Source organism: Mya arenaria, chromosome 12, assembly GCF_026914265.1.
Source record: "Mya arenaria isolate MELC-2E11 chromosome 12, ASM2691426v1".
Lineage (NCBI taxonomy): Eukaryota > Metazoa > Mollusca > Bivalvia > Myida > Myidae > Mya > Mya arenaria.
Window position 1 is genome coordinate 28981657 of NC_069133.1, and position 12970 is coordinate 28994626.

A 12970-nucleotide genomic window follows, 5' to 3' on the forward strand; every position below is an offset into this window, starting at 1 on the left:
CTGCCATCAACATTTGGAAGAGTCCTATAGCTTTCTGCCATCAACATTGGGAGGAGTCCTATAGGCTTTCTGCAATCCCCATTGGGAGGAGTCTTATATCTCTCTGTCATCCCCATGGGGAGAAGTCCTATAGCTTTCTGCCATCACCAGTGGGAGGAGTCATGTAGCTTTCTGTCATCACCAGTGGGAGGAGTCCTATAGCTTTCTGCCATCACCAGTGGGAGGAGTCCTATAGATTTCTGCCATCACCTTTGGGAGGAGTCCTGTAGCTTTCTGCCATCCCCATTGGGAGGAGTCCTATAGCTTTCTGCCATCCCCATCGCGACAAGTCCTGTAGCTTTCTGCCATCCCAATTGGGAGGAATCTTATAGATTTCTGCCATCACCAGTGGGAGGAGTCCTATAGCTTTCTGCCATCCCGGTGGGGGGAGTCCTATAGCTATCTGCCATCAACATTGGGAGGAGTCCTGTAGCTTTCTGTCATCCCCATTGGGAGGAGTCCTAAAATTTTCTGCCATCAACATTGGGAGGAGTCATGAAGCTTTCTGTCATCCCAATTAGGAGGAGTCCTATAGCTTTCTGCCATCAACATTGGGAGGAGTCTTATAGCTTTATGCCATCCCCATTGGGAGGAGTCCTATAGGCTTTCTGCAATCCCCATTGGGAGGAGTCTTATATCTTTCTGTCATCCCCATGGGGAGAAGTCCTATAGCTTTCTGCCATCACCAGTGGGAGGAGTCATGTAGCTTTCTGTCATCACCAGTGGGAGGAATCCTATAGCTTTCTGCCATCACCAGTGGGAGGAGTCCTATAGATTTCTGCCATCCCCATTGGGAGGAGTCCTGTAGCTTTCTGCCATCCCCATTGGGAGGAGTCCTATAGCTTTCTGCCATCCCCATTGGGACAAGTTCTGTAGCTTTTTGCCATCCCAATTGGGAGGAATCTTATAGATATCTGCCATCACCAGTGGGAGGAGTCCTGTAGCTTTCTGCCATCCCGGTGGGGGGAGTCCTATAGCTATTTGCCATCAACATTGGGAGGAGTCCTGTAGCTTTCTGTCATCCCCATTGGGAGGAGTCCTAAAATTTTCTGCCATCAACATTGGGAGGAGTCATGATGCTTTCTGTCATCCCAATTAGGAGGAGTCCTATAGCTTTCTGCCATCCCCAGTGGGGGAAGAGCTATAGCTTTCTGCCATCAACATTTGGAGGAGTCTTATAGCTTTCTGCCATCAACATTTGGAGGAGTCCTATAGCTTTCTGCAATCCCCATTAGGAGGAGTCCTATATATTATGTCATCCCCAGTGGGAGAAGACCTATAGCTTTATGCCATCACCAGTGGGAGGAGTCCTGTAGCTTTCTGCCATCACCAGTGGGAGGAGTTCTATAGCTTTCTGCCATCCCCATTGGATGGAGTCGTGTGGCTTTCTGTCATCCTTATTATGAGGAGTCCTACAGCTTTCTGCCATCACCATTGTGAGGAGTCCTATAGCTTTCTGCCATCCCCAGTGGCAGGAGTCATATAGCTTTCTGTCATTCCCATTGGGAGGAGTCCTGTAGCTTTCTGTCATTCCCACTGGAAGAAGTCCTATAGCTTTCTGTTTTCACCATTGGGAGGAGTCCTATAGCTTTCTGCTATCACCATTGGGAGGAGTCCTATAGCTTTCTTCCATCCCCAGTGGGAGGAGTCCTGTAGCTTTATGTCATCCCCCAGTGGGAGGAGTTCTATAGCTTTCTTCCATCCCCAGTGGGGGGAGTTCAATAGCTTTTTGCCATCAACATTTGGAGGAGTCCTATAGCTTTCTTCCATCCCCAGTGGGAGGAGTCCTGTAGCTTTATGTCATCCCCCAGTGGGAGGAGTTCTATAGCTTTCTTCCATCCCCAGTGGGGGGAGTTCAATAGCTTTCTGCCATCAACATTTGGAAGAGTCCTATAGCTTTCTTCCATCCCCAGTGGGAGGAGTCCTGTAGCTTTATGTCATCCCCCAGTGGGAGGAGTTCTATAGCTTTCTTCCATCCCCAGTGGGGGGAGTTCAATAGCTTTATGTCATCCCCCAGTGGGAGGAGTTCTATAGCTTTCTTCCATCCCCAGTGGGGGGAGTTCAATAGCTTTCTGCCATCAACATTTGGAAGAGTCCTATAGGCTTTATGCAATCCCCATGGGGAGAAGTCCTATAGCTTTCTGCCATCACCAGTGGGAGGAGTCATGTAGCTTTCTGTCATCACCAGTGGGAGGAGTCCTATAGCTTTCTGCCATCACCAGTGGGAGGAGTCCTATAGCTTTCTGTCATCCCCATAGGGAGAAGTCCTATAGCTTTCTGCCATCACCAGTGGGAGGAGTCATGTAGCTTTCTGTCATCACCAGTGGGAGGAGTCCTATAGCTTTCTGCCATCACCAGTGGGAGGAGTCCTATAGCTTTCTGTCATCCCCATTGGGAGAAGTCCTATAGCTTTCTGCCATCACCAGTGGGAGGAGTCATGTAGCTTTCTGCCATCACCATTGGGAGGAGTCCTATATCTTTCTGTCATCCCCATGGGGAGAAGTCCTATAGCTTTCTGCCATCACCAGTGGGAGGAGTCATGTAGCTTTCTGTCATCACCAGTGGGAGGAGTCCTATAGCTTTCTGCCATCACCAGTGGGAGGAGTCCTATAGCTTTCTGCCATCCCCAGTGGGAGGAGTCCTATTGCTTTATGCCATACACAAATAAATGAAATTGTTAAAAAAATCCTAAAATGTTGCTTAGAGACATTTTGTTGTTGTTCCTTTAAAGATTGACCAAACACTTTTGTCTACAGGGCTGTAGACAAAAGTGTTTGGTTGGAATTGTACATGTGCTGTAAAGATAGTCAATCTCAGGCTCTGACTGTTATGTGTTTTAGAGCCATGAAACTGTTTAAGGCTTGTAGTTTAGACCAATATCGTAATTAATAAAGAGTACATGAGCTGATAAGGGGAGAATATGTCTCTCTGATCAATCTTGTTTTGTCCTGGTCCATCATTCACCTCAATTGTTATAGTGTTGACAGCATTTACAAAACAAAACACTCATATTGCTAAGGCTTTAAAAATCAATTTGTGTACTTTTAGCGATGGCATTGAAGTCAATGTTGATACTAAAAGTATGTCAATTTGAATACTTTAATATTATAATTATATGATCATTTAAGGATTGATTTGTATTTTCCATGCATTCCTGCAGTAGGAAGGCTCAGGCGCAATCTAGCAAATCGATGAAGCACGCTAGCGGTTCTTTGGAAATTTACAAGATAGCACCTGATGGTTTATACAGCATGAATGCATGAACAATAAGAATCAATTCGTATATTTCCATTTAACTCTGTCTGTTTTAGTTGTTTTAAATTTAGATATAAAGTATTTCAGGAGATAAATATGTTATCTGCTTCAAACGTCTGTGAAAAGGAACAGCCGATATTTGAAACATAGGTCTGGTTGATAAAGTTAACAACATTGTAAATGTCATCGTTGTTAACTTTAAACCAGTATTTTTAACATTATTTTCTTTTTTGATATGTCTGTTTCAGCGTATTTGATTTACTTAAATATATTAGCACTTCATTAAATAGTTCACATTTAATAGTTAACAATGATGTTGTTAACTTGTACAAAGTTCTGAACAATCGGTACATTGTATACGTTTAGAAAGATAAGTAATGTTTGTCAAAGTGCAAATAAACAATGTTGTTGTTACCCCAAGCAGTTCTTAACCCCCAAGCTGTTCTTAACCCCCAAGCAGTTTTCATAACCTTCAGCAGTTTATATAAACTACAAGAAACTTGACATTTGTCATAACTCTGAGCAGTTGTCATAACTACATACCCCGAGTGGTTGTCATCCCCCTGGAGTAGTTTTCATAACCGCGAGCAGTTGTTGTAACCCAGAGCAATTTTTATAACCCTGAGCAGTTCAAAAACTCCAGCATAACCCAGAGCAGTTTATAACCTCAAGCAGTTTATATAACTGCATGCAGCTGTCATAACCCCGAGCAGTTGTCATAACCTCAAGCAGTTCAATTTTTCAATGTATAAAAGACATGGGCAATCTTAATATACAATCATGAACATACAAGGCACTGATTTTTAGACAGAATCAAATATTTGATAGCAGTTAATTTATTTGATATTTATTTCAAACAATATCAGAATCGAAATATATATATTTTATATTTTGTATTTTGTTTTTTTAGTACATCTGGAAAAAATATGTATAAATAACAAGGAAAGAAAAATGTCCGTATTAGTAATTTAATCAATTTTATTCAGGTTTTCACATAATATGTGAAACCTGGTTTTTAGAATGACGTATGTCTAGTTGGACTGGTGCGCGGACGGCGGGCAGTAGGGGGGCATCACCTATGATACTAAATTACTAAAGCCATTGTTGACATATTGTGACAAAACATGGTATGTGTGAAGAGTTTATGGAGTGGGAACCCCAGGGTCAATGTCAAGGTCACTGTTACTAAAAGTAAGAAAAATGGTTGAAACTGAATTACTTTATTTAGGGTTGACATATTTTGACCAACCTTTGATTATAGGAAGAGCTTATGGAGACCTTTTATGGGATTGTGTTTGGGGCCCCTAGGTTCAAGGTCATTGTTTCTGAAAATAGAGAAATGGTTGGAATGGAATAAATTTTGTTAGGGTTGACATATTGTTACCAAACTTGGTATATGTAAGAAGAGTTTATAAAGGCCTTCAATGGATTGGGTTTTGGGCCCCTAGGTTGAAGGTCAATGACACTGTTACTAAAAAAAAAGAAACTGAATTTCACAACACAGGCTGCAGTTCTTCTGTTTATCAATGACAGCCTTGTTTCGTTGCATTGTGGCCTTTCTTGTTTTTATGATAGCATAATTGTGGAGTTAATTTTTGTTTCCTCATAAAAATTTGCATTTTTCTGGATAATTATGTCTTTATAATGACATTAATGTACCATAAATGTTAAAAAAAGAATGAAACATGAACCTTTTTTTCATTATAATGGGAAGTGCGCTTGGATTTTTGGAATGTGAATTTTTATGCAAGTTTTCAAATAGTTTAAGAAGATCAATGTGAATGTTTGAGTCTTCTGTCAGCATTTAGTATTACAAATGTTCTCTACTGGTTGATCACATGTGCAAAAATTGCCAATTCCCATCAATGATTAGCTGCTTAACAATAGTTTTTTTAAAGGAACTTAATTAATTAGTGGCCCGGACTCTCATTTCATTTCTTATCATTTTGCTAATTGACGGAGATGTTGTTATTCAGATGATTAAAATAACCATTTTTTAATTGCCTCCAGAATATGTTTGCTACCTATTGTAATGCTATATATTGAGTGTCTGTAATATTTGTTATGTTTAACAGTTTTCAACGACGCTCAATTACTGGTTCCTTGATATGAAATGCAGAAGACATACAATTATATAATGGTAGATCAGATTAGATTGGTGACAAGGAAAATGCAGGTTACTATTACACAAATAAGGTATTTGAAAAACACAGATAACATATGTCTCAAACCAGAACTTTGAAAATGTTATTTTAATGTGAATGAAAGACCTCTACATTGATTCACATGACAGTCTTTTTCAGTGTCATTGATGCCATGCATCAACTTTCTCCTGTAATTATTCATTTGATCATTTCAGGTAAGATCAATACAGAGGCAAGGTTGATAGGCCCTGATCCCCAGAATGAGACTGTGCCCATTGGAGGAATCGCGACCTTTCAGTGCAAGGTCAAAAGCAAGGTCAAACCTCATATACGGGTAAGTGGCTTATATGAGATTTTGTTAGGTTAATTTTGAAAGTGGTTTAAGGCTGCATTGACCAACATGTTTGTATTTTCTAGGACAATTTTGGGGTGATATTTTGGGTTGAAACTACCATATTTGACAATAAAAACCAGCAAAATATTTCTTAACTGATGATTGTCAATGTAAATTTGCAACCTGATTGGTTTACAAAAAATAAAAGTTTTAAACGATGAAGATATTCAAGCAACTGCGGTAAACAAGAACATGCATTTATAGTTGGAGATTCCTGTTGAGAATCAAACCTCGGACCCCTTAGAAACCACTTACATCTATTTTGAATTAAGTGAGTCTACAGGGAAAAGATCACTTAGATGAATTGATAATAGCTTTTATTAAACTAATGATACAATGAGGAATTTAAAGTCAACACAATTAAGTACACAAGCCCACAAGCCCCTGCACTGGTAAAATGCTTATTGGGCTTGCTCAAATTCTGGATTTATTATACATCCGGCAGGGCTTCTTTAAAAGAAATGGCCAAGCACTTTTGTTAGAATCAGGCTTGTTCATCCAATAGTCTAATTTTGACAACTGGAGGAAAACCTTGCATTAAGTGAAATCAGGGTGGTGAACATTGATTTGTTGTATTTCCAGTGGCTGAAGCGTCTCGACCCCAACACTGTGTACAGTGGGAATGACTCCATCTTCGAGGTGAAGGAACAGAAGTTCCTTGTGCTCACTACCGATGACGTGCACTTACAGAGTGGATTCTTTGTCAACAAACTTGTAATCAAGAATGTTCGCAATAGTGACGCGGGAATGTACATCTGTCTTGGCACAAACGCCCTCGGTTATAGCTTTCGCAGTGCCTTTCTTTCTATACTGCAAGGTATAAAAAACAATTGTTTTCAAGAACTTGTAACATTTGATAGATTTTAGAATAGAAAACATTTTAGCCTCTAAAAAGTGAAGCATTTGTTACCATTCATAAATTTTGCAAGATATTATTGATTTGTTAGCTTTGAATATAGATCTGCTTCAGACAAATTTAGTCAAATGATACACAATTTGATTCATAACAGAATTTTTATATTTGGAATGCAAATTCTTGTGAACAATGAGTTGATATATGAATTCAGCCACCATTGTGCATTGAGTCTAAGTGTGATTGTGAATTTCAGTGTGATTACAGTGTGTTGTGTGTTTGTATTGCAGATGAGCGCACTGTTAGCTCTGTGTTGTTGGAGAGACAAGGGTCCAGCAGTGAGGAGACTGATAGCAGCACCCTACCGCTGATTATAGCAATACCTGCCAGTATAGCCATTATAGTTGTGGGAATCGCCATTTTTATATTAATAAAAAGACGTCAGACGTGCAATAACGCATCTAACTCTCTCAGAACTACTCGCTTTAATGCAGTGCCCACTCAAGAGAGAGACAGTGCCACTGTGCCGCCCATTCACAATAACACTCACATTGTAATACCTCCCAAAGGCCCACCTAGCAGCGGGCGGTCTGTGGACAAACTGTCGTCCAAAAACCACAGTATGGACTTCTACTCAGACATCTCGTCTGTGTCTCGCTGCCATCACCACCCACCTCCACAACATGGCAACCACCAGTATGGATATTGCCAGTCTCCATAGCAACTGTGCATAACAACCAGCAGTAACTTGTGGTTTCCATAGCGAAAACACATAGCAACACTGTCATAGGTCAGCAAATGGTTAATTTAGTTTTAGCCAAGGATTTGTAAGTTCCTATTAAAAATGACCATGACCTCAGAAGTGTTTGGTTGCTATCGCAACAATACTCTTAAAAAGTGTGTGTTATGTGCTATGTTTAGGGGTAATAAGAAACGAGATTCGTGACAGCTATTTGACCTGTGTATAATGGGAAAGAGAGTGTTACTCTGCAATCCCATAAAAACTGACTGTGATACATAAATATTCTGATAGTTCTGTGACCAGTAATACAGGGTGACAGTATTCAGAGCAAGTGTGTTGGGGGAGGGGTGTGGAGAGTTTCTCCATGGTGCTGTAGGGGAAGGGGCTATCCCTTTGACAGGAGTGGAAATGTTACCTAATGAGCAATATTTGTTTGGTCTCAAGCAGACATTCTTGTTGCAATAGATCATTTGATGAAAGAAGTTTTTACTGTAATCATACATGTTTTTTTATCAAGTGTTATTTGATTGGCAGAAAAATGGTTAAACTTTTTCACTGAATTGCACAAAATATTTATAGAAGATATTGACATATTTTTATATTAAGCTCTTTTCTTGCATGTTTTGAAACAACATAAAAGTTTCAAAGTAATACCAAAAAGCATTACTGAGCTTTATGTTGGATGGTAAGGGTAATGTGTGTTGGTCTGCTGTTTGTAGGCTTGAATATTTGTGATATTTTATTATAAAATAAATGAGTTGGTGCTTATTTGTTGTGAGCAAAAATTATACCAAAATTTAATAAAAAAAATATAGGGTAACAATTGCTGTTTTGATCATGAAGTCTTTCATTGTGAAGATATTTTCTAAAATATTTTGTGATTTATTGATGGGTTTTCTTTCCTTATTATAATTATATTTTCACTAGTGCTGTCAATTTAGAATGAAATTTTTAGATGACTGTTACACAAAACAGAGAAAAAACAGTTTCCCCCCAATTACATAAGTTAGGATTGGCATATCATGATGAAACTTGGTCTGCAGCAACCTCACGAGGAAACTTAGAATTGTATTTGGGGTATGCGGGGTCAAGGTCACTGTTACTAAAAATAGAAAAATGGTTTATGCTCATTTATATAGTTAGGAATGACCTATAGTGATGGAACTTGGCATACAGCAAGTTAATGCGGCCAAAGACAGGTTTCACTTCAATGACTTAAGTTAAGAATAACCAACAATAAAAGAATTGTGTGTGTAGCATGCTGATATAGATATGTACCATGTTCATAAGGGTATTGCTTCAGCTGAAAATAGGAAACTGGTCACATGAAGGTTATAGCAACTGATGCTTTTAATACAACTGTCTTGTATTTGGGAACACAAAATGTCTGTATGTATGCTAAAATTTGTTATGGCTTATCATTAAAACCTGGTTTTATAGCAGTTCAACATTAATCTTCTCCTTGTTCATTCTATTTATGAGCTGTTAGCCCTTGTGCCATATATTATGACAGTTCTCATTCTAGTTGATTGGTATGAAATGTTGGGAAAATACAGTAATGTTTAATGGCAGCAATTATTAAATGTTTTGTTTATTATGTTCAGAGTGGAGTACCTACTTTCAAAAATGAATTCAAATTTGAAAAATGAAAATATTTTTTTTGTTGATTATTTAATTTTCACAACGTTAGTATATATACATGTCAGAATAATTGATATCAGTCCAATTTTCATAACTTTTGTTGACCTTTTTAACTAAATAGTTCAGAAGAAACATGAAAATAATCGAAAATGCCATTTTTTGTTGGATCTAAATTATTAATTTTTTTTTACAAATAAAAAAGCACAATTTTTTCTTTATCTGAAATTTTTTAGGGTCTTAAATACATCTACAAATAAATGCGGAAGTCCAATAACCAATTATTGTAAAATGATTTTCTTGCAATATTATTTGCTTTTTTCAATATTGATTTTTCTTCTTGCTTGATTGGACAACTAGAACTAAAACATAGTTGTCTGAACGCACCTTTGACTTGCCAGGAGCAATCTGATGACTGATTATGTCATCCCTTAAATTGCAGCGAAAAGTCTGAAATACTCTACTGCTTACCTCATGTCACTTATCTGTCATTGAGGCTTGGTACTTACTCTGGTGTCCAGCCTTCCGAGTGCTTATGTACTTTGTTGTCAATGACAACATTTCTTGATGACTTTAAGGCTGCATTACTTTGTCATGAGCTTACACTCCTTATTTCTGTTTATTGTATATTTTTGTCAGCAGTATAGCATTGTAAATATCATTTCTTTACATTTTTTTCGAAGTTGGCACATAATCTGGCATCTACATGTGATTTAGAGATTTGGTGTTTTTATCACAATTTTTGTCCAAATTTTATCTTATATGTTATTGGGGGCATAACTATAGTGACTGCTTTGTCCGTCTGCCTGTTAATCTGTCACACCATTGTTTAAAGAATGACAGCAACAGATTTGGTTTCATTGAAACTTGAACAGAGGGCAATATGCACAATTTCAGTGTGCAAGAACCATAATCCTAGCTTCAGTCACTGCTGAATTATCTCCCACTTTCAATTTTACAGTATATAATAATCAGGAAGCTGCTTGTCCAGACAATTATTTAAAAAGTACTCAAGGGATTTTTAAATGAAACTTGGAATATGGATAGAAAGCACAGTGCAGAGCGCAAAGCTCTAAAAGTAACAGTTTTCAATCCCTGTTCCAATTTGTACCCTTCTGGGGAGCATATGTTGTTTCCCTGTTCCAATTTGTACCCTTCTGGGGAGCATATGTTGTTTCCCTGTTCCAATTTGTACCCTTCTGGGGAGCATATGTTGTTTCCGATGATAGCGTTGTACCCTTCTGGGGAGCATATGTTGTTTCCGATGATAGCGTTGTACCCTTCTGGGGAGCATATGTTGTTTCCGATGATAGCGTTGTACCCTTCTGGGGAGCATATGTTGTTTCCGATGATAGCATTGTACCCTTCTGGGGAGCATATGTTGTTTCCGATGATAGCGTTGTTTTTATATTTGGCAACTTTGATGAGTTTTAAGCAAATCTTGTTGTCTAAGCAAATAGAAACAGGTGACTGGTCGTTTCGTCATTTTACATTGAAGGCGTTTTGTAACAGTCGTTCAATGACAGATTTATTGCATGTTATATTTCTAATAATTCTGTATTATTATTTGTGTTACATTGTCAGTGCAATAGTTGTACATATTTGAAAGGATTTCTACAAACCATTATCTATTTCATCTGTTTTAACTTATAACACATCAAGGGTACAAGACTGGCGATATTACAGAACTGTGGGATGAACATGATTCATTTCAAATTGTTCTCATAGTTAAAAATATTATTTGACTTAAGTCATTTACCAGTATTAATAAGCTACCAAATATCTCATCTTGACACAATTAATATACCAGTAGGTTGGTAGGTTATACATGTATTTAAAACCAGCAAAACACATAATGCCTCTTTGAATTTGAATGAGAAATGGCGGATTTTTTTTATATGGTTACAAAAATATAAGCTGAATTACTAATGTTTTCTCATGGAAGTGCCCTATTGCCACATTTTATAATATTTTTGAGAGGTACCAAGTCGTAATAAGGAGATATTTTCTCGTATTTATTAGATACTAAATTCTAATTAGGTGATTCTATCATGTATTTTGAAGATGTTAGGAAGTAGTATCTCACAACTTGGAAATAATTCATTAAAAAATAAAATAGTCTGGCACTGTAACTGCTTCCATATTTTCTCTGTTTTACAAGATGAATCGTGTGAAATGCTTTTTGCATATCGGTAGTCTTATTTATGGTAGTAGTGACGTTGTTGTTATTGTTAAACAATGTTAATGATTCTTTTGTCCATTTCACATAATGTAAACAATTTTCTCCATTTCTCATTACGTTAATGAAGAGTCATGTTCACTCGCGTTTCTATCTTGTTACAGGGTATGTGTGGTGAAAATACTACAATTATAGACATTCATACAATGTTTTTGTTCTTTTTGTATTGATGATTATCAACTTGTACGAAATGTACATCAGTAAAATAACTGAAATATATGTTATAGAAAACCTATGTCTTGTTTTTTTCTAAGTGTCCTATCTACATCATTAAATTGACAATAATATTGATTCAATGAAATTGATATTATAATTTGTTTGCCACTAAATGTGCAATCATTTTACAAAATTAAATCAGAAATATACTACTATTGAGTGGTTGACGGAGTTCCAATCAATCAAACAATTTAGTAAAATATTTGTGCATTTGTAGATAAAAAAATTATTGCCATTTTTATTGAGTCAATATTTTTGTCAAATATATTGTTGTCAATACACTGCTGAAGTCTTCAATACTGTCAGTTTATGTTGAATATTGTCAATGTGATTATAATGTCCTATGGTGTCAATTTTTAGCTCCACTGGCCAAAGGCCATGGAGCTTATGTCGTCACAGATTGTCCGTCGTGAGTTCGTGCGTGCGTGCGTAAACTTTTACTTTAAACGACATCTCCTCTGAAACGGTTCGGCAGATTTTGATGAAACTTGACAGTAATGTTCCTTGGGTGGTCCTTTATTAAAATTGCTCAAATGGTTCTGGTCCATTGCACAATATGGCCGCCACAGCTAAAAATAGCAAAATCTTTAAACGACATCTCCTCTGAAACGGATAGGCAGATTTTGATGAAACTTGACAGAATTGTTCCTTGGGTGGTCCTTAACCAAAATTGCTCAAATGGTTCCGGTCCGCTGCACAACATGGCTGCCAGGGCAAAAAAATAGAAAAACCTTTAAAGAACATCTTCTCAGAAACCGATGATCAGATTTTGATGAAACTTAACAGAAATGTTCCTTGGATGGTCCTTTATCAAATTTGCTTCAATGGTTTCGGTCCACTGCACAAGATGGCCCCCAGAGGTAAAAATAGAAAAACCTTTAAACGACTTCTCCTCAGAAACCGATGATCGTATTGCAATGAAACTTGACAGAAATGTTACTTGGGTAGTCCTTAACCAAAATAGCCCAAACAGTTCTGGTCTGCTGCACAACATGGGCACCAGAGCTAAGAATAGAAAAAAATGTTAAACTACATCTTCTCAGAAACCGATTATCAGATTTTGATGAAACTTTACATAAATGTTCATCGGGATGCCCTTTAACCAAAATTTCCCAAATGGTTCCGGTCCGCTGCACAACATGGCTGCGAGAGTTAAAAATAGAAAAACCTTTAAGGACTTCTCGTCCGCAGTCTTCACGAAAAACATTTTAACCTACTAGCCAGTTGGACTAGCATAATGGCATATTTTGCTAGTCCGAATGACAATCTAGTAGTACGACTATTTTGCCACATTATAAAACTGTATGCTTGAGGTAAATACCTATTTCAATTGAGCAGCTTGCAGTTTGAGTAAACATTTCTTTATTATGATGCTCATGCAGTGATAGGGAGTGACATCCTTCTGTTTGGAATAGTGCTCCTTGTTTTTCAGAACCTATGGGTACTATGT

General features: G+C 37.6%; 1 protein-coding gene across 5 annotated transcripts in view; it reads left to right on the top strand.

The window, feature by feature from the left end:
• Positions 1-11535, top strand: part of LOC128211565 (fibroblast growth factor receptor-like 1) — a 77126-nt gene extending 65591 nt beyond the window's left edge. For all 5 annotated transcript variants that reach the window (XM_052916510.1, XM_052916509.1, XM_052916513.1 and 2 more), the window contains 3 exons: positions 5654-5772; positions 6415-6649; positions 6976-11535. In XM_052916510.1, coding sequence (XP_052772470.1) covers positions 5654-5772; positions 6415-6649; positions 6976-7406 — 785 coding nt within the window. In that variant the 3' untranslated portion in view covers positions 7407-11535. The remainder of the gene's footprint in view (positions 1-5653; positions 5773-6414; positions 6650-6975) is intronic.
• The last annotated feature ends 1435 nt before the right edge of the window (positions 11536-12970 follow it).